The sequence below is a fragment of the Sinocyclocheilus rhinocerous genome, unplaced genomic scaffold (genome assembly GCF_001515625.1).
Source record: "Sinocyclocheilus rhinocerous isolate Xijiao unplaced genomic scaffold, SAMN03320098_v1.1 scaffold444, whole genome shotgun sequence".
NCBI lineage: Eukaryota > Metazoa > Chordata > Actinopteri > Cypriniformes > Cyprinidae > Sinocyclocheilus > Sinocyclocheilus rhinocerous.
In genome coordinates, this window is record NW_015645540.1 from 1,791,366 (window position 1) to 1,812,482 (window position 21,117).

The 21,117-nt window shown below is 38.0% G+C and overlaps 2 protein-coding genes across 2 annotated transcripts in view; both read left to right on the plus strand.

Moving 5' to 3' along the window:
- prkci (protein kinase C, iota) overlaps positions 1-6,541 on the plus strand; it is a 24,282-nt gene extending 17,741 nt beyond the window's left edge. Inside the window, exons 13-18 of the mRNA XM_016510091.1 lie at positions 1,012-1,099; positions 1,307-1,432; positions 1,523-1,602; positions 1,824-1,913; positions 4,419-4,534; positions 4,835-6,541. Coding sequence (XP_016365577.1) covers positions 1,012-1,099; positions 1,307-1,432; positions 1,523-1,602; positions 1,824-1,913; positions 4,419-4,534; positions 4,835-4,922 — 588 coding nt within the window. The 3' untranslated portion in view covers positions 4,923-6,541. The remainder of the gene's footprint in view (positions 1-1,011; positions 1,100-1,306; positions 1,433-1,522; positions 1,603-1,823; positions 1,914-4,418; positions 4,535-4,834) is intronic.
- A 5,642-nt stretch (positions 6,542-12,183) lies between these two features.
- Positions 12,184-21,117, plus strand: part of LOC107706388 (ski-like protein) — a 32,832-nt gene continuing 23,898 nt past the window's right edge. The window contains exon 1 of the mRNA XM_016510092.1: positions 12,184-13,460. Coding sequence (XP_016365578.1) covers positions 12,345-13,460 — 1,116 coding nt within the window. The 5' untranslated portion in view covers positions 12,184-12,344. The remainder of the gene's footprint in view (positions 13,461-21,117) is intronic.

Below are 21,117 nucleotides of genomic sequence, written 5' to 3' on the forward strand. Positions count from 1 at the left end.
CCGATACATCACTTAAAATGTACTCAAGTAAAAGTAAAAGTACACAATTTTTAAACTATTCAAAAAAGTACAATTACTGATAAAAACTACTTAATTACTGTAACGTGAGTATTTGTAATTCGTTACTTCACACTGTGGCTTCTTACACAGAATAAGGCACGCAACATATTTCATAGTATTCTAAGCAGTGATAAAGGCTATGTCGATTAGTATTGCATTATTACTTTATTATAATAAAAATTATAATAAGATTAACTCCGATAAACCATATATTGCCGTAGTCGTGTGTTTATTAGTCATGTTGAATTAATGAAAGCAGTTAAATCTTCTGTTTATTCAGCAACCGCTATAGGGATTTCCTGGGTTTCTTCTGCGGGGTGTATTTGGAGTTTCAGTGCGAGAGCGCCCTCTGGCCTTTGGATGGAGATTTATTACTGATCACAGAACCGTGCTTCACTGAAAGATACGCATGACAATCGCAGCTTCTGCCTAATCGCGATTTATCGCCTTTGCGATTTAATTTCGATTAATCGTGCAGCCATACCGCTATGTCATATTTATCTCAAATTCACTGTGTACTGTATGTAAAAATGTTACCTGCCCTTTAAAATATTTCCCTGTGCACACAAACATACCATATTACTGTGTTCACTGCTGGTTACAGTTTTTACTTTCGTTTAATTTGTGTTTTTATCTGTTTCTGTATAATACTATAATAGGATTACTTAATCATGAAGTATGTGTCTCTGTTTTTTTTGTTTTTTTTAATTTTTCTTCAAATTGATTCATTTTCTTTTCTTTTTTTTAAATTTTAGTAAATATTATGTAAAATAAAACAATTCATTGCAGAAATGATGCATGTGTTATTTACTACCGTTAATATTAAATATTGTGATATATCTAAATTCCATGTATATGGTCTCTAAGATATAGACATTGGCCTTAAAAAGAAAAAACGTTGTATTTTGTGCCTGAACGTTTCTTTGGTTTCAATATTCATCTCTTATACAGGAGGGACTGAGACCAGGAGACACAACCAGCACTTTCTGTGGAACCCCCAATTACATTGCACCTGAGATTCTGAGAGGAGAAGACTACGGTAAGCACAATTCACACACAGCCAAGCCTTTTCACAAAGACTTTCAGTTGGCAACTATGTGCACTGGCACACAGTGCTTAATCCATTTATTGCTATTAGTGTCTACTTCATGACTTTCTGCCATTTGAGTTTATGTCAGCGCTAAGCTTCCCGTTTCAGGGGCTCAGGATTTATGTGCAACTTTGTGTGTGCATGTTTTCTCTACAGGTTTTAGTGTGGACTGGTGGGCACTGGGCGTCCTGATGTTTGAGATGATGGCTGGGAGGTCACCATTTGACATAGTCGGCAGCTCTGATAACCCTGACCAAAACACTGAAGATTATCTTTTCCAAGGTACATGACAAGCATGCATGTTTAAAAAAAAAAAAGTTTTATATGTCTCTCAGTATATCCCATACATTTTTTTCTGTTCCTCATTTGCAGTAATTTTGGAGAAGCAGATCAGAATTCCCAGATCGTTATCGGTTAAAGCTGCTAGCGTGCTGAAGGGATTCCTCAACAAGGTAAAGCAGACCAGACATATCAATGTTAATGTCCTTATGTCACATGAACCTGTTATAGTGCTGTCATAATCATTGTTCCTTTCGTCTTTTCTTCCTCACCTTTGTTTTACTTCTTTCTTTAACTCTAATATCTCTACTCTCTTTGTTTATCTGTTTTTGTCTCTTTGCTGTCTTGTTTCTTCTCACTGATTTATTTATTTATTTCCCCCCTTTTTTTGTAGGAACCAAAGGAACGCCTCGGATGTCACCCTCAGACAGGCTTTGCAGACATCATGGCCCATCCTTTTTTCCGAAATGTAGACTGGGATCTTGTGAGTCACCGCTATCTCTGTTTCCTTTATCTTACTTATTGGATGTTTTGACTCGAGCCCACAACGGAAGCATGAGTCATTCGCTGTAGCCTGACGCTTGTGAAACTAAACAGAGGACTTACTGGAGCCTGAAGAACTATTTAGTGTTGTTTATGACCTTGAGTAACCAACCATTTGATTACTCATTCATGTCATTTGATGTGAGCACTATTACCACTTAAAGTATCATTTCAGGAACATCAGCTTTAAAAGTATTGTTCACCTAAAAACTAGTCAATATTTACACCTGTATTTTTTCCACACCTGTTGTTATTTTTTTATATATTTATACATGATTTTGTGAGTCTTTACATTATTATTATTATTATCATCATCAATAAGACCGTAATATATCACTGTTGTGATATAGCTGCACTATGTATAATTTTTTTAAATAGACACAAAACCATAAGGGTTTGAAATGACATGAGTGTGACTAAATGATGACAAAATTATCATTTTTTGGTAAACTATCCTTTAAATTTTTCTACCTTTCCTGATTTACGTAATTATTAAATGGTAATTCACATTTTTTTCACATTCATTTTATGATTTCTTTTCAAATAATTTAAATAATCTAGCAGACGAGAAGTGAGCCTTTTGGTGGTTCATAGTTGTATCATGACATGAACGATCACGTGTAAGGCTGGTGATTTAATGAAGGTGATAAGGTGTCAAATCATTGATTTTTCTGGTCTGAGGTTGTGACAGTGAACTGTATCATGTGTGAGGCAGGTTTAAATGATGTCAAACCAGCAGACAAGACTCAGACGAACACAGTGACCTCTTGTCCCTGTTTGGTCTGGGTGAACACACACACTCACACAAAGTGGCGGTCAGGCAGTTTGAAGGGCTCAGATTACACTTTCTACTCAGACAGGCTGCAGTGCCCGAGTAGACCTGTAGGGAGTGCAGATCCTGACCTTGCAGCCCTGTTAAAGGGGTCATATGATGCGATTTAAATTTTTCCTTTCTCTTTGGAGTGTTACAAGCTCTTGGTGCATAAAGAAGATCTGTAAAGTTGCAAACACTAAAGTCTCAAAACCAAAGAGATATTCTTTATACATAGAGAAGGCCAAACTAATAGCAGTACTGAACAAACCCTGGAGAGGATCGGTTTGCCTAAATATAATATTAAATCCTTGCTGAGATTGCTCTTCAGTGGTTTTTGGAGAAAACAAGAAAAAAGAAAAAACATACGGACACCAAACTTTTTAACGGTAGTATATTGTTACAAAAGATTTCTATTTTGAATAATTGCTGTTCTTTTTTACTTTCTGTTCATCAAAGAATCCTCCAAAAAGTATTAAAGGGATAGTTCACCCAAAAATGAAAATTATGTCATTAATTACTCACCCTCATGCCATTCCAAACCCGTATCTTAGGAACACAAATAAATAAATTTTTGATAAAATCCGAGAGCTTTCTGAAACTGCATAGACAGCAGCAGAACTACCACGTTTAAGGCCCAGAAAGGTAGTAAGGACATTGTTAAAATAGTCCTTGTGACATCAGTGGTTCAACCTTAATTTTATGAGGAGAAAACAAAAATAACGACTTCATTCAACAATTTCTTCTCCTCCATGTCAGCCTTTGACATGCGTTCACGAGAGTACTATGACGCATGTATGTACATTCCTCTACGTAATTACTGAACCATGTCTACGTAAGAACACCGGCTCCTGCGCAGCACCACACGCATTCGTCGTGGTTCTCTTGTGAACGCTTGTCGACTGACACAGAAGAGAAGAAATTGTTGAATTGTTGAAAGTCATTATTTTTGTTTTCTTTGCGCACAAATAGTATTCTCGTAGCTTTAGAAAATTACGGTTGAACCGCTGCTGTCACATGAACCATCCTTACTACCTTTCTGGGCCTTGAACGTGACAGTTGCATTGCTGTCTATGGAGGGTCAGAAAGCTCTCGGATTTCATCAAAATTATCTTAACTTGTGTTCCGAAGATGAGCGAAGGTCTTACAGGTTTGGAACGACATGAGGGTGAGTAATTAATGACAGAATTTTCATTTTTGGGTGAACTATCCCTTTAAGCAGCACAATTGTTTTCAATATTAATAATAAATCAACTTATTAGAATGATTTCTGAAGAATCATGTAACACTGAAGACTCTAGCAATGGCTGATGAAAATTCAACTTTGCATCACAGGAGAACCGTTAGAAATAGAAAACCGTTATTTTAAATTGTAATAATATTTCACAATATTACTGTTTTTACTGTATTTTTTATCAAATAAGTGCAACCTTGATGTGAGCATAAGAGACTTAATGCTTTTTTAAAATAATATGAATAGGTTACTGTTTGTTTGTTTCTTTTTTTTTTTAAAACCATTGCCATATGCAATTACTGGTTAATATTTAGTAAGATGAGCACTGCATGCTGAAGTGTGAGGCTGCTTTATGACACATATTCATAGTCATTAATTGACTCATGTTAACTGTTTCTCAGATGGAGCAGAAGCAAGTGGTTCCGCCCTTCAAGCCCAACATCTCTGGCGAGTTTGGGCTGGATAACTTTGATGCCCAGTTCACCAATGAGCCCATTCAGCTCACGCCTGATGATGAGTAAGTGTCTGTTCATGTGTATCTGTCTGTGTCACGCCTCAAGCTTTCTGAATCAGACCTCAGGCATCATTAATCTGCTTCAGATCCTTACCACAGCAATGCAGGTTTCATCGGGAAGTAATATCAAATTTACGATCCCTGATGACACATTATAGTTCTGTGAACAGGATTCCCTAGTTTCCATATATCCCTGTTTTCCAGGAAGGTGTTTTACAGCCTGGACTCTATTTGAAAGCCGTAATGTGTTAAATGTGCCATAGCAGTTAAGACTGATTGATTATGTCTTTGTCTCCCTCCCAGTGATGCTGTAAAGAAGATCGACCAGTCCGAGTTTGAAGGCTTTGAGTACATCAACCCTCTGCTGATGTCAGCGGAGGAGTGTGTGTGAACGGCCTGTGTGTTTCTGTTACGTGCATATCATCACTGCCTTTTCTTGCATGGTTGCAAACAATCAGAAAGGAAACAACAACCTGACTTCATTTTGTTGGGACCAGATGAAACATTAACTTTGCCAAACTTCTTTCACTTTCTGCCATTTGTAACCACTAGTCCTTAAGTCTATTTTTTCTTGTTTATTTTTGTGACATGTAAATCAGCACTGATGAAATTTATCAGTGCCTTTGTGCATTGACCAACGTAGTTGGAATGCCAGTTTTGGATTACTGAACACCGCAAACTAAAGGAAAAGAATGACTGTGATGGTACGCAGGAACTCCTAATGGTAATGATGTTGGATACACATTTTATTTGTATATATTAAAGAGAATCCATTGAGTATATATATTAAGCCATTTTTAAACTCTATACCACATGGGATATTTTTTAAGACTTTTTTTTCTGATTATCTGCTCCACCGAAAAAAAGTGTAGCGTAAGGAAGAAAAACTTTATACTGTTTTATTGTTGTTGTTTTTTTATTATTTAAGAATACTGGCATCTATATAGAATGTGCACAATATATTGAATCAGAGTTTTCCATAAGTTGTTTTAAAATGATTGGGTATGTGGCCTCGTCGTAGATTGAAGTAAGTATCAAACTTGTAAGAATGGAGCAGGGAACACTAATGAACACTGTTGTAAATACCGACAAACTGTGAAAGGAGAAGATTTCTGTATAGAGGGGGAAGGAGGGAGAAAAGTACAACAGCTTTCTTCAACACAGGACCAAAATAAGACACTAAAATGAGTAGGTTCCTGTCAGTGTTCTCCATATTGACGAAGTAAAAGTATGTTTTTACTCTTCAGCTGCTGCATGTATGAAGTATTTCTCACTTTTTCTTCTTTTATTTCTTGCTTTTTGTGTTAAATGTGATGCATTGCCTTTCTGGTTATGATATTCCGTTTATATACTTCTTAACACTGAGCGTCAACGGACGTAAGTTCATTGTTTCTCGTTACAGTCACGGAAAAGATCAGATGCATGATGTAGTAAGGGGCCTTGGATTGTGTTTACCCTTCACAGCCCCTTCAATGGCGCCGAGCTCTTTGAGTGGAACGCTTTGTAAACAGGACATGTCTGGATGCATTTTTGTTTGTTTATGTGTTACATTGAAAGGACCTTTGACAATAATGACCAAATGATGACATTAAACACAGGCGACTCATACACAGAACAACCCTCTCTCATTCCTCATCATGCACATATCAACTGGCTTATATTTTCACAGATGTTCACACTGGTTTCGAGCTGTGAGGAACTCGTTAGCAACCCGGCGTTATAAATGATTGAATCGCTTAAAGCCCTGGATGCATTCCCAGAAAAAAAGTAAACAATGTGCTGAAGTGGACCTGTTTTTTTTTTCTTTGTATATTCTGTATATTAATATTCACATGGAAAAACACTATCAACCAACTGGATAAACTGTACCAGTTTTTTGTTAACACCTAATTAAAGTATTTAAGGAAAACTCAACATCTCTCAAGTGTCAAAGCAATTTGATTTGTTGTGACAAAATTCACATCTAACTACTTGTAATGAATTTCCTTTGCAAAATTGATTACATAAAACTAATAATTGTTCTTAAAAACATTTGTGTATTTTATTTTTTGATGAAACATCTGGTCAATAAAACAAAAAACAAAAAAGTTTTTTTTTTAAACCTCAGTATCACAAGTGAACATTTGTCATCTTGAGCTAGTTCATTATGTATACAGTATATCTTGTTTTATATTTAACATCAGTACCAATCTCGTAAGAGACATAATATGCATTTGTAGACTAAACAAATGAAGCTCAAAAAAATGTGAAGTTCCAACATCAATCAAACCATTTCATTGCTGTAATTTCCTTTGGGCTTGAACCGTCTGCATCAAATAATAATCTCTCTAATATGTAAACATGATATTAAAAATTTAATACAGTGATGTGAACCGGTGGCCGCCATGCATACATAATCTGATTTCAAAGTTTAAAAAATGTAAATCCACTTCCTGTGATTTAAATAAACATATGTGTAACATGCCTGAGTGCGGAGCTGGACCTTGTTGGTCAGATGGTTGAGGACCTCATCTCACGAGTCTGGTTTTGACAGTACCGGTGGAACGACTCCCCTTGTATGACTTTGGCCATTACTGTAAATCCGTGAGGAACGATGAATGTGAATGTTTTTCTGCGCCAGACTGTGCTCTGTGACATTGTCTCTGTGTCCTCTTTCTCACGAGAGCAGGGCACACGATTCCCTGTGGAAGAAAGAGCAGGCTTGCCCTCTAAAGAAGAGATGTGTGACCTTGTTTGATTAGCGGTAGAGAACTTACTCTAGCATTAATTGTTTTATTTACATCTTTGAAAAATCATTTTTACAGTGTATTTACACAAAATACATCTGCTATTCTGAATCATTCTTTAGGGAAGTATAGCCAGGTGTGTTTCCTTTAGATCGTCTGTTCAAACAACAACCCGAACGAAACTCCTTTTCAGAGCAGGTAGCACAAGTCTGCCTTGTAACATTAGTGCTGGCGATAAGCGTTTGTTTGTCTTGCTGTCTGATGATGCATTTCAATATAGATTTTCTCTGAAGCTATACGTCCTCAGGGGGTGCTTAGGGCTTAGTCCCATAGTCTGTAATGAAGACAGCTGCCTGACTAACTGTGTGGCCCATCAGCGCTTAATCCATTTTCCTGGCATTCTTTATCCTTCATTCTCCTGCACGCAAACAGCATTATGTCAAGCTTTAAATGAACTATCAGCTATTGGAGAGTAATTACCCATATTAAGTTTAAATTACTCCTCACAATACGGGGATGATGTTATTACCCTTTGGGGAAAAAAATCAATGCACTGTTTGGAGTTCAGGCACAAGCACACTGTGTGTGTGGGCGCACCTGCTTTCATAATACATCTGCTGACCTTGCTATCTGCAGCGACTGGTGAAAACGCCACTGAAATGGGCCCTGATCATTGGCGCATCAAACCTCACACATGGCAGGTGACATTGATCTCATAAAAATGTATTTTATACCCAACCAGCAAATGATGTTAGTCATGTTCAAATCACAGTTAGCAGGGATACAAGTGGGTTGTTGACAAGCAACATCCATGTTTTTTTTTTTCAAAGATTTTAGAACATTGAAAAAATATATATGTATGTATTAAAAATGTTTATTTTTAGTTAGTAAAAACTATATAAAGAATATGTGTGTGTGTGTGTGTATAGTTAACAAGTAACATCTAAATAGGCTACAGTATATGCATTATAAAAGTATATGTATTATTATGTATATAGGTTTTGTCCTGTTTTGGTGTTAAAATATTAATAAAATGTTATTTATTTAGTAAAAAATTTATTTAGTATTTTTATTTATTACAAATAATTAATTAATTAAAATATTAAAAATATATAAAAAGTATGTATATATATATATATATATATATATATATATATATATACACACACACACACACACACACAAGTAATTAGTATTATAAATATATTTAATGTATATGTTTATTAAATAAAATGTTATTTATTTACTTTATTATTAATTAATTAATTGTGACACAGTAGAGATAAGTTCATTGGTATGAATTGGTGTTAATTAATTAACATCAATACATATCCATTAAGTTATCTCTACTGTGTCTCAAATAATTTATTAAAACAGCATTACATACAGTAATTCTAAAATAATTTTAAAAAGGTTTAAAATAGTTCTTGATGTTGCAGGGACTTGTTGTCATTGCTTAAATTCCATGCTAATTACCCAAATTAATATAATAATATTAAAAAAAACATAATATTCCTGTTACACTAAAATACTACTAAAATCCACAAGCCTGGTTCAGATCAGACTTTTGGTGTTTTGCATATTCTGGCAAATGCAAAAAACACTTTTTAAGCTTTAAAATGATAGATATTCCAAGGCAGGTGTCAATGTAACCTCTTGTTCTTTTGTGTGACTATTCAGTCTAAACAAAAACACAACACCTCTAAGCACATCAAAACTATTCAAATCTTCACAAACCCGTCTTGGCTGACATGACCTGGGTCAGTGTGCTGGAGAAGTCTTTAAAAGTGTTAATGCAGTAGGTGTTTGTGAATGGCCTGTTGAATTCAGACCTTCATAGCTCAGCTTCTCCCATTTAACATTTAAATGACACCTAACAAATGGCTCACTCAGAGATGGATACCGAACCAAAGGTGATCCCAGCACCCCATCATGGGTTCATTAAAAAATAAATAAAAAGCCCATTAGATGGTGGAAGCCCTGTGGACCAAGCAAACTGCTGGATTGGCTCCAGGCCATTACTCAGCATCAGAGAATGTTCTAGTGCTATTACATAATGTCCTTGGCAAAAACCTCCACAACATTTGTACTAGCATAACAGTTACTCAAACTAATGTCCATAAACATGTCTGGGTGGTTTATAATTAGGTCATTTCAGACATCATATCCGATAATGTTCTTTTTAAGCTGCTACTTCTATAGCGCAAGATGAAAAATCTGTTGACGTATATGACATATTTTCATTTTAAGTCTAAACTAAAAAAAAAAAAAACATCAACAAAAAACATTTTTGTTAATTGAATAAATAAATATTAGATGAAAAACTTAAACTAAACAAGAATTAGAAATGTTGCCTCTGCAAATAAATGATAAGTTTAGGTTGAAGCAATAAAATTACTGTGGAAATAACTAAAAACTGAAAATGAACTAAAACTCACATAAAAATGAATTAAACCTAAATAGTCGTATTTAAAAAAAAATTATAATAAAAATGACAAAAACACAACAAAATTACAAAAATAAAATACAATTAAAACTGAAAACTGAAAATATAAAAAAGCTCATTCAAAATATTAAAACATATTATAATATATATTATTACAAAAATAACTTTCCCAGACACGTTTTTATGTTAAGTCATTGCTCAAGCATATACAAAAAAAGCGTGATTTTTAAGATTAAAGGAATTTTAGTCAAAGGGAACATTTCAGATGATTCATTATTTGTGAAACATTCACAGACATCTATGAACTTGAGCCCTTCACTATTCATCATAAATCATGCTAAATCACAGCATAGGCTACTGGGGAATTGGCTGCAATGACATTTTAATTTCCATTCACTCCTTTCTGTCACCACAAAGTGATTCAAATTCAGCATATGATTCCCCCATGATAGGCCAACAGAATGTCCCTGAATCCGATGAAGACAAAAAAAACTCCCTTATTTCGAAAGAAAACTTCCATTAATTCGTCACATATAACACAAACTACAAGATGACCACAGATGTCGTATGAAAACAGAGGCCCCAAAATACATTAAATTATACCTTTATACTTAAATTCTTGCAAGTCTGAACTTCACAAGACATTGGGGGAGGGCGGCAGACAGACAGACAGACAGACAGACAGACACGCCCGCGCGACATCCGCTCTGCTCGTGAGCGCTCGCGGTCTGAAGGGTTTCAGTCTGACTCTGACTCTGTGCGCGTGTCGGTGACGGTCACACAGACTACAGAGAGAGAGAGCGACGGCAGACCAGGAGCGATCATCCTGAGGCAAGTCCCCTTAAAAAACGACAACACGCTTACTTATACACCGCGTTCATTGATTTAACGGTTTAGCAGATTTTCTGGTTGTTTTTAAATCGTTTTTGAAGGTTTTTAACGGTTATGTGATGTTCTTCGAGCTCGGAACGGGATTTGTAGCGTTAGCTCGGTTAGCGCGTGCTAAAGGGTTTAAATGCTCTAGCCGCACTGATAAAGCTGTCTGTACGAACGAGCCAGCGTTCAGATATAAAACCGGTTTAGGTGCTGTTATTCAGCCATGGTAATTTGGTTATATGTAGCGTGTGAATCAGTGGGATATGTGTTTTGGTGTGTCATATAAAAGGAACGTATAACGTATATTCGCATTGCTTAACATTCACATTTAAGAGACGCATCGTCGTGCTCAGATGTTCTGGTCTTTGATTTAAATCCTCGGCCTGATTAACATTATGTGTAATATTTTAGTATTTAAAAGAAAATAAAAGCTATTTAACATTTGTTTTTAGAGGGGACAGTTGTAAATGATTCACTGCCGTATAGTGTCACAGAAATGGGTTTAAAAATATAAGCTTTCGCGGTCGTTTTAACTTATTTGTGATTTAATACATGTGGCCACTTTTTCTGTAGTTATTTTGAGGGTCTCCCGGTAGCGGGGATGGGGAATGTCACCCCGCGGGGGCTCAGCGCAGCTGTGCCCGGAGAATGAGAAGGGAGAGACGGATAGAGGCGGGGACAGAGCCGCGGTGCCCTTGCGGGGCAAAAAGATTGACACTGTCGCTCAGGGTTAAAAATAGACAGCATTTTGTCAGTGTTTCTGTAAAATTGTTATTTTACGAGGAAACGAAACGACATCTGCGGTCAGGGTCAGTCTACCCGAGCTGTCACACAAATTAGGTAAAGCATAACAAGGCGAAAATTATGTTTTATTTCGAGGAACTTGCGCTTTGGGACCGTGTTAAATTTGGCCAGTATGCGTCGTTTAACGTTCGTGGAACAGAGAAGCATGTTGTGAATAACGAATTAAACGCGTTTCGTGCTGGTTTTAGCATGCGCTGATTTTGGCGCTGATCTCTCATTTTGCCTTCAAATTCATGCTAGGAAATACCGTTTCCGTCAGTGTCACTCGGGCTTTTGCTTCTGCGATCAAATTATTCAGTCAGCTTTTCATCTATTATAGATGGCGCGTGTGACTTGATCTTCTCATAGATGTGGTGGTTATGTACAGTTATTAACGTTACATCTTATCTCAAGCTTGCTGTGGTTGGACAGGACTAAATGGCTGCTCACTGTTAGTTACGGTTGTTGTTGATTATCTGTGTGTTAAACCGACGTTATTACTCATTTAACGCGTTGACGGATTCGGCATGTTGTCAGTAGAGAAAAACAGCGCACTAAACCACCGAGAAACTGTCCTTGGATCGATTGGTCTCAAATTAGATTATCCTGATGAGATGAAAATGTTTCTGTCGTCTAGTTTAGCACTGTGCCGAACACAAAAACTGTTCTGGATTATTTTTATTGCCCTGACAGCATATTCTTTTCATGCGTGTTTGTGTGGCTTCACACTCTGATTCGTTGTCTTTGTAAAATTTTAATTGGTGCTAAATGTTTTTAACAATTTAAACATTTTTTATTATTTTTGTTTCCTTCACAGGAAGCACATTAGACCATTAATTCTGTCACCATCATGCATATAGCTGGATTTAAAAGGATTTGCAAACTTTAACAGTGAGGAAAGAAGGACCAACTTAAAGGTGTTGTGTTTGAAGAACAGCTGAATATTTTCCATCCAAGAAAGATCAATCATCTGTGTTCAGACATGGCCAGCCCTCAGATGACTCTGAAAACCCCTTTCAAAGACCTGACGTCATTCAAAGGCAACATGAAGCGGCTGTACAGGGAGCGACTGGAGGATGCACCCATTAAAAAGCGGGTAATGGTGGAGATGCACCTGAAACGGCGTAGCCTGGAAAGCGTCCCCAAACCCCCAAAGGTCAAGAAGGAGCACGAGGAACACAGCAGCTCAGAAATGGACATTGAGGAAAGAGAATTCCACGTTGTCGGGGCTTCCAAGGCTTTAGATCTCAGCGCCGGCCTCAAGCACACTCTGGCACAGTTCACACTGAGCAGCCAGAGCTCCCTGGGAGGTCCTGCTGCCTTCTCAGCAAAATCTGTGCAGGAGTGTGCCTCTCCTGCTGGCATGGCTCCCCTGCCATCTCCCCCAGTCCTTGGAGGCGGCCCGCTCTTGGTTCCCTGCGACAGCTCCACAGAGCTCACCCATTCTCTGCTCGAAGGAGAGTCCATCTCCTGCTTTGTTGTAGGTGGCGAGAAGCGCCTTTGTCTGCCCCAGGTACTCAATTCGGTTCTGCGAGATTTCTCTCTGCAGCAGATCAACGCTGTCTGTGACGAACTTTACGTTTACTGTTCCCGATGCGATGCTGAGCAGCTGCACATCCTCAAGGTGCTGGGCATCCTGCCTTTCAACGCACCTTCCTGTGGCCTGATCACACTAACTGATGCCCAACGCCTCTGCAACGCCCTGCTCCGCCCGGGTGCCGCCCTCTCGGCAGACCCCAACAGCAAACTGCCAGGCCAAGGCCTGCTGAAGGAGAGCGAGGCCAGTTTCCAGGTCGAGCACCAGTGTCTGGGCAAGTGCCATGGCCTGTTCGTGCCCCAATTCTATGTCCAGCCAGACGCTCCTTGTATTCAGTGCATGGAATGCCAGCTGCTCTTTTCCCCACAGAACTTTGTAATGCACTCGCACAAGTCCCCCGACAAGAGGACCTGCCACTGGGGCTTCGATTCAGCCAAGTGGCCCTGCTACCTACAGCTGGGCCGCAAGCATGAGGGCACACCGGAGGAGCCGCAACTCAAACAGCTGCTGGACGAGATGAAGGAGAAGTTTCACTATCAGCTAAAGAGGCCTCTGGACAAAGTAAGTGTATTTTCCTTCCATGTTTGCTGGTTCGCTAAGGTCAAGTTTTGCTTCATGTTCACAAGTGGATTTGCACGTGTGTGACCAGATGGTAATGTGTGATAGTCTGCAGAGGAGACTGTTTGCTATTGTCTGGGCAAGGCTGCAGTTGTTTTGATAAACTAGTGTTGACCCAATTTTATGAGGTGGCACGAGGCAGGTGGGGACGTATGGCAGGAGGGAGGGAATTCCAGTTGGTCTGGCTGAAAGGGAAGTACATTATCTACCTCCCAGGTCAGAAGAGGGCCATCTTTGGGGGGTGAATGGGCATAGCACAACCTTAAATTTTATACTATCTATGTAATGGAGTGGAATTTTTTTTGCCTTGAATGTGATAATGCAAACGTGTATTTGTTATCACATTATTTTAATTTATTATCGTAATCATACACACACTGGTTTCTAGCCAAATAATTTTACCGTTCACTGCACTTTGTTATTCTAGTTATTTACCTATATTGGCTAATGAATCAGAAGCATTGCAAATTCACAGAAAACAGCTTAATTTGAAGTTGAAAAATAAGGTCGATAAAGTTTTATTTGTCATCCAGAAGTTGCTCTTTTTAATAGGGAGAAATTGTAATGAAGTCATTGATTTGGGAAAAGCCCGCATTGCATGATTGCATAAAGTCAGAACACTGGAGATTCTTCCACTTTCATGACGTGACCTTTGAAACAAAACTCAACAAACTGTACTGGTGCACTAGAATCTATTGGAAGGTCATCCTAGTGAGAAAAAAGGTCTGGATTGTTTCACTCCCATTGATCAGCCATGTCTCATGACCCCCTTGACCAAGCCAGAGGTTTTTTTTGTTGTCCGTGCTCATGTTAGACAAAGATTGACCCCCTGTTGGTGCTGACAGAATTTTTTTTCAAATGCAAGTGGCAGCAGTTAAAGGGGGCATAGGATGCCCATTTTCCACAAGTTGATATGATTCTTTAGGGTCTTAATGAAAAGTCTATAACATAGTTTGGTTAAAATTTCTCAATGGTAGTGTAAAAAACACCTTTTTTACCCTGTGAAAAACAGCTCTTTTCAGATCAAGCTGTTTTTGTAGTATTTTCCTTTAAATGTTAATGAGCTCTGCTGACCCCGCCCCTCTCTTCCGAGCTGCTCTCAGAGAGACTGTTTACTTTAGCCGCATTCATCGTGAAACTTGCTAATTAGCACATTGCACGTTCAGTGACTGCGAGCTGCATTGCTGGCTATCATTAAAAGTATATGAATGGCGGCAATACCGGCGTATTTATGCAGAATAGTCAGAAACAAATGTAATCCACTGCGAGTTCAGCGGCTCAAATGTCGGGAGTAAATGACGACTGCTATGTTCATTATTATTATAGGAATGCCTTCTGCGTATGACAGATAATGGAAGTGAGAGAAAAGTGTTTATTACGTTTGAAATATGGATATTTTTCCTCCAAAATGCATGGATTCACTACAGGAGACCTTTATTCACCGGAGCGGTGTGAGGCACGTTTATTATGAATGCGCGCGCTTTATTTGATGACTTGTGGACTGTTCAACTGCAACACCCGCTGACTGCAATGATAGAGCTTGGAATAGCCAGGACAATTTTTTATATAACTCCGACTGGATTCATCTGAAAGAAGAAAGTCATATACACCTAGGATGCCTCAAGGGTGAGTAAAACACAGTCTAATTTTCATTTTTGGGTGAACTAACCCTTTAATGGTTTAACAGTGTGGTAATGTTCCAGTAGACACAATTTTTAGTTTAGTGCCGATGTGAGCGAATGATTGTGTTCTGTCTAAGTAAGGAAGAAAAGCCCCGATCTCTCCTGTGTGCTTATGCAAGTGTGCCGGAAATACTGTCTGGTGTCTCGTCTAGCACCCAAACCACATTCCTGCTTCCGCCCTCCCTCCCCCCAACACACACACTTCATATACTAAAACAGACCATGAGTCTGTCAGTCATACAGTCACATCTGCTGCACAGACTGACCTCACCCTGACACACAAACAGCCAGTAACACTGTAACACTCGGCTCACTTATACTTAACACACACTAATGAAATTGATTCGCACACACACACTAAACGCCCCCAGGGATCATCTCTGCTGATCTCGGCTGAGGGTGAGATATCAAACTCCCACAAATGCGAGTGAGTCAGTGACGCCTTCTCTTTACACGTTAACTGTCGAGCTCCTGACACATCCCTGTCTGGCAGCGTCTTGCACCTGCCCCGACACTTTGCCTGTCTGTTTCTTTTGTGCTTTTTCTTGGCCGTCCTGTTATTTCTCAATGAATTTTATAATTTTATTTTAAGCTGTAAGGATTTTTAAATCAGGGGGGTTTAAATCATTTAATTATGGTAAATATGACCGTCCAATTTTGTTGATTTATATTGTTTTAAGCAAAATGAAAAAAATTGGCGTATTTTGTCTCTCTAATTTTTCACTGACCCTAGTTTGAAAACCCCAGCTGTAAAACATATGCAGGAAGTTCAAATATATATTTATGTACTATTTTAGTATTTATTAATATTTTGAATCCGTGTTTATTATTATATTTTCAGTTTTCACATTAAAATTTTAGGTTTTACATTTTATTAGATTTGTTTTGCTTTATTATTATTTTTTTAATATTTCTATTTAGGTTCTGTTTTTATTTCAGTTTGATAATTGTAATGTAATAATTTTAACATAACTAAAACTGAAATAAAAATAAATGTAAGTTAACATTATTAAAATTGTCAAAGCTAAAATTGAAATAAATATATATTTTTAAATAAATTAAATTTCATAATTTTAATAATTTTAACTTCATTTAATATTTATTTTATTTTATTTTATTTCAGCTTTATTTGAAGTGCTGTAAATGATTTCTAATAGATATAGATGTAGTTTCAGTTAACAATAACAACACTGATTAGGAGTGAAGTGGTGTCAAAGAAGCAGGTGCTTGCAGTTCTGTTAAACAGCTTTTGATGGAATTGTAAACAGACATATGTGAGTGCGTGAAAGGTCATTACTTAAATGCTGAGCTTACGTGGGTCGTGCCGATAAAAAACAGCAACACATGCACACTCATCTTTAGGTGCATGTGTGTCTGTACGGGAAGCAGGGCAGACATACTCATCAGTTTACTGGATGAAATGTTCACTCTAAACATCTGTGATGCTGGAGTGCCAGAACAAGTGACTCAGAGTTTCCACAGGTGGCCGTGTGGATGTTGGTGACGATCAGACCCTCACCGCCAGACTTCTGCACACAGCACTTTAGCTTGTTCAGAACCAGCCCTCTTCCCCTTCATCAAGGACACTGGCTGTGTTTCAAACCTAGTGAGCTGTCTGCCTTGACAGCATATTCTGGGTGTCCCTGATTTTGAAATAGCCACTGGTGAAACATGCCTGTGATCTATACTATAGATAATAACCTAAGCTTATTATAGTTTATTAATTTTATTAATTAATTTTTTTCTTAATCTTTTCCAAAGTCAAGTCACCTTTATTTGTATAGCGCTTTATACAATACTGATTGTGTCAAAGCAGCTTTACAATGTCAAACAGGAAAATGACAAAAAGACAATAACAAAGAGTCATTTTTCCAGCTAAAGTCAGTTCATTGATGATTCAGTGATGTCATCATCCAGTTCAGCTCTCTTCCAATAGCAAAGCATTAACAAAATTCTTATTGAAACTACACAGCTACATTTTTGTGTGCCAAAATAAATAATTAATATAATAATAATAATAATAATAAATCATTTTATTAAAAACAGTAAAATTTAACATAAATGATTTGTTATTTTGACACAGCTGATGTTCCAGGTGCTCTAGAGAATTCTTCAGAACTTTCTTGGATGGCTTTTGAGTATGTCTGTATTTATGTCTGTTGCCTAGGCACTGTATCCAGCTAGTGTGTCTATAGAGCACAAGTGGTTAAAGCTCATGGCTAAATGGGGACCACCTGACCAGAGACTGTCAGAACACAAATATTTTTAGACTCCACACCCAAGTTTAGATTTATCTGATGTTTATCAGATCTGAAATCTGATTTTTTTTTCTAAAATTGAAGTGTTGTGCTGACGGTCTAATGGTTAGCATGCATGCGTCAGCAATACAATGAGCCATGCTACTCATTTTGTTGATGGAAATTTGAGTCATTTAGGCTTGTGACATTACCTGATCTGTTTCTCTCCATCATTTCCTGTTTCATTACGTTTTCCTAATCGTGCCACTTGGGTCTCGTAGATAGCTAGTGTGTGTTTGTATGATTGTGAAAGACAGGCAGCTGTGATGGTTTGAGGCTTGGTGTGCAGACGTGTCTGGCAGACAGATGGAGTCCTGTCGATCTCCCACAGAGGCTGAGACAGCGGCTGCGCTGCAGACACCAGACAGCTGCCTCTCTCTCTCTCTTACCCCCATCTCTCTCTCTGTTTGTGTCTCTATGTCTTCCCTTTTCAGAAATCAGCGATTTCATGCACCACAGACACGGAGACCAATTCTCCACTATCTTGCTCTCTTATTTCCACTTTCTGTTTTTCTTTCCTTCCTTTTTCAATCTATGACAGAAAAGCTGTCATTTTCCTGTCTGATTGTGTTTTGTTCTCTCGTCCTGTACCTCAACCACAAACCTCGTCTGTGACGTACCTTGTCTCTCTCTTTTTTTTCCTCTGGTGTTGCTTCCTCTCTTACAGTCGCAGTCCTTCTTTTTGCGTTGCTGTTTCCATTTAGTCAATAATTGTCTATCATTTATTATACAACAGTTAGTTCCGGTCCTCTAATTTGATTGGATATGTGGTGCACTGTAAAAAAAAAATCTGTGACTTTTACGGTAAAATACCAGCAGCTGTGGTTGCCAGAACTTCACCTTTAAAAAATCTGGTAGCAACATTTTAGGTTTTACAGACTTAACTTAAATTCACAATAAAAAAACGTATTTCGTTAACTGATGTAATGTTAATAAAACAGCATATTGAAGTACTAATATCTGTTTTGAACCATTGTAATACTGATAACCACCAAAAACAGGTGGTGATGAGAAAGTCACATGATGAATCAAAGCTCATCCACAAGCTGAGAAGGGATATATTAATATCTATATATATATATATATATATATATATTTTCACAGGAACATGCCAGCTGAAGATAAATGAAGAAAATTACGTCGCTCCCTTTGCCAAGTGCATTCCAAACGACTACATAATGATCACTGATCACTCCAAAGTCCCCACTTCAAGGGGATAGGGATGATCACTTCCATTTGGAATTTGCCCCGTGAACCGTTCGGTACCGATACTCGCACACCCCTAGTTTGTTGACACACAACTGTTCATTCTGTTTTGGCTTCTTTTGCAACTAATTTGGCTAATTTAGGAGGAAAACATTAACAAAATGGCTGTATTGTGTCTAAAATGTAAGGTACTTAATATTAACTTTATAGATTTGCTCATGTGATATTGCTTCATTTAATTTCCTTAATTATAACAATTGCAGCGTTGTTATTAAACTTGTAGTCAAGCTATAACATATTTGATATTTATCATGTATGACTAAAATCATGCAGGGATTAAAAACAAATTCTGAGCAAAAACGTAAAGTTTTTTTTTCCCCCTTTCTGGTAGCCTACTAGTTCAGAGGTCTCTTTTGGCCCATTTTAACGAAATAAAAATAACTGCTTTATTTAGAAGCAGGGTAATTTAAATTGAATTTTTGTATTGTAATTTTTATCATTTTTATTTTATTAATCATAATACAACGCCCACAATATAATATTCAGTGTTGGGCTGCCGAAACTCAGAAATAGTGCATGTTGAGGGGCGAGCTGAGAAGCCTACTAATGTCTTCATCCGTTTGCAACAAAACTTTATAGTTTTGTTGCAAATGAATTAAGAATTTATAGTGCTATATCTCAGCTTAATTAAACATAATTATATTGTATACACGGTTTAAAAAATCTGTAAAAAATATTGCACTGAAATGTGCGCTGAAGGAATTTGCGTATTTAATTACGTTCACTTAAGACATAACCGATTGTATTTATGGGATATTTTGATATAATTCTGTGTGTATTTGTCCATTCGAAAAATGCAAGAAAGAGAGCTCAGTCCAGTGTTCGTGTATATAAGAGGCGGCTTTTGTGCGTGCGTTTTGTGTGTGTGAGTGCGCAGCACCGAAAACAGCGCGCGAGTGCAGAAATGAGTTCTATTTCGTCTTCTTGCAGTTGAATCTTTTGAAATCACAATAAATGCACATACAGGAATCGAGAAGCAGAATCGAAATTTAATTTTATAACAAGTAATTTGATTCCTGACCTTACGCATCTGATCTGATTTCTGAAATTGGAATAGCTTTTCGATTCCCAACCCTCCTACTAAATTGTTTCATTCTTGCATGCAAAAAGACCTGTATGGTGACTATGGGGCTATGTAAATATTTGTTGCAACTTACTAGGTTTATCATTTGTCATTGTTTTTCCGATAATGTCGATAATCGTCTGTTACCTGACTGTTGACATCGACATCGCGATACTTACGAGACATCGTCGATATACAATAATATCGTCATATCACCCAGCCCTACCTCAGTCTCCATTCCGCAGTGCTAAGGTGGGGTCACATTAGCAAAATTTTGCAGGCAAAAAAGGTCCATTGTCTGTCATCAATAGTGTGGTGATGCATGAAGCACTGCTCACACAGAAGAGCTTTTAGTGTGATCAGTGTGGTGAATTTCTTGTGACCAACTTGAACACAAGTGAAATGTGAGTGGGAAACTTTTCATGCTCATTAGGGCTGTGCGATTGGGGAGAAATATCAAATTGCGATTTTTTTTGACAGATATTGCGATTGCGATTTGATTTGCGATTTTAAATTTGCAAAGTCAAGCTTCAGCTCAATATTGCCAATAATGTGCAGCACAGTATGGGTATCATTTAATGGTGGATGTTTACGCAGTTGGATAGAGCAGTGCTGATTGGGGAGAACGGAGGTGCGCTCACTCTATTGGTTAGTAAGACTGCAACTCAAGGCTGGCAGTCATGCATATGCTCTGGAACAGAGTAATATCGCGTCCATATCGCAGGCTTTGCGATTAGGAAATCGCAACGTCTCAAATCGCGATTTCGATTCGATTTCGATTAATCGCACAGCCCTAATGCTCATGAAACTTTTCCACCCTCATGCGAAACTCCTGATTCCTATTGGTTCCTACAGGTTCCTATTACTGAATTTCACCAGTTAAATTTTGCCGAGCAGTGGTAAATGCGACAGCACCTTTTGATTGATATTACAAAGGATTGTTCTGTCTTATATTTTCTGCCCGATCTCTCCAAACATGGCATTTTCAGCAATCTGCAGAGCATGACATTGTATCTTGGGAACTTTATATCTTCAGTGCGCCCGTGTTTGGTGAGATATTGAAGGGTAATGAAAGGTCAGAGGTGGTAGAGGCTCAGGGTTTTGTCTGTTTGACCGACGGTGTTGAGCTCACCAGTGTAAATATCAGAGACCCCAGTAGATGCAACTCAGCCCCTCAAAATAAGCAGCTGAATGACCTAATCAGTCTCTGTTTACATAAGGGGAACGGGAGGGCAGTGAGTGTGTGTTTATGGGGGAGAGAGAGTGATTGAGGAGAACTATTGATCTGGCTG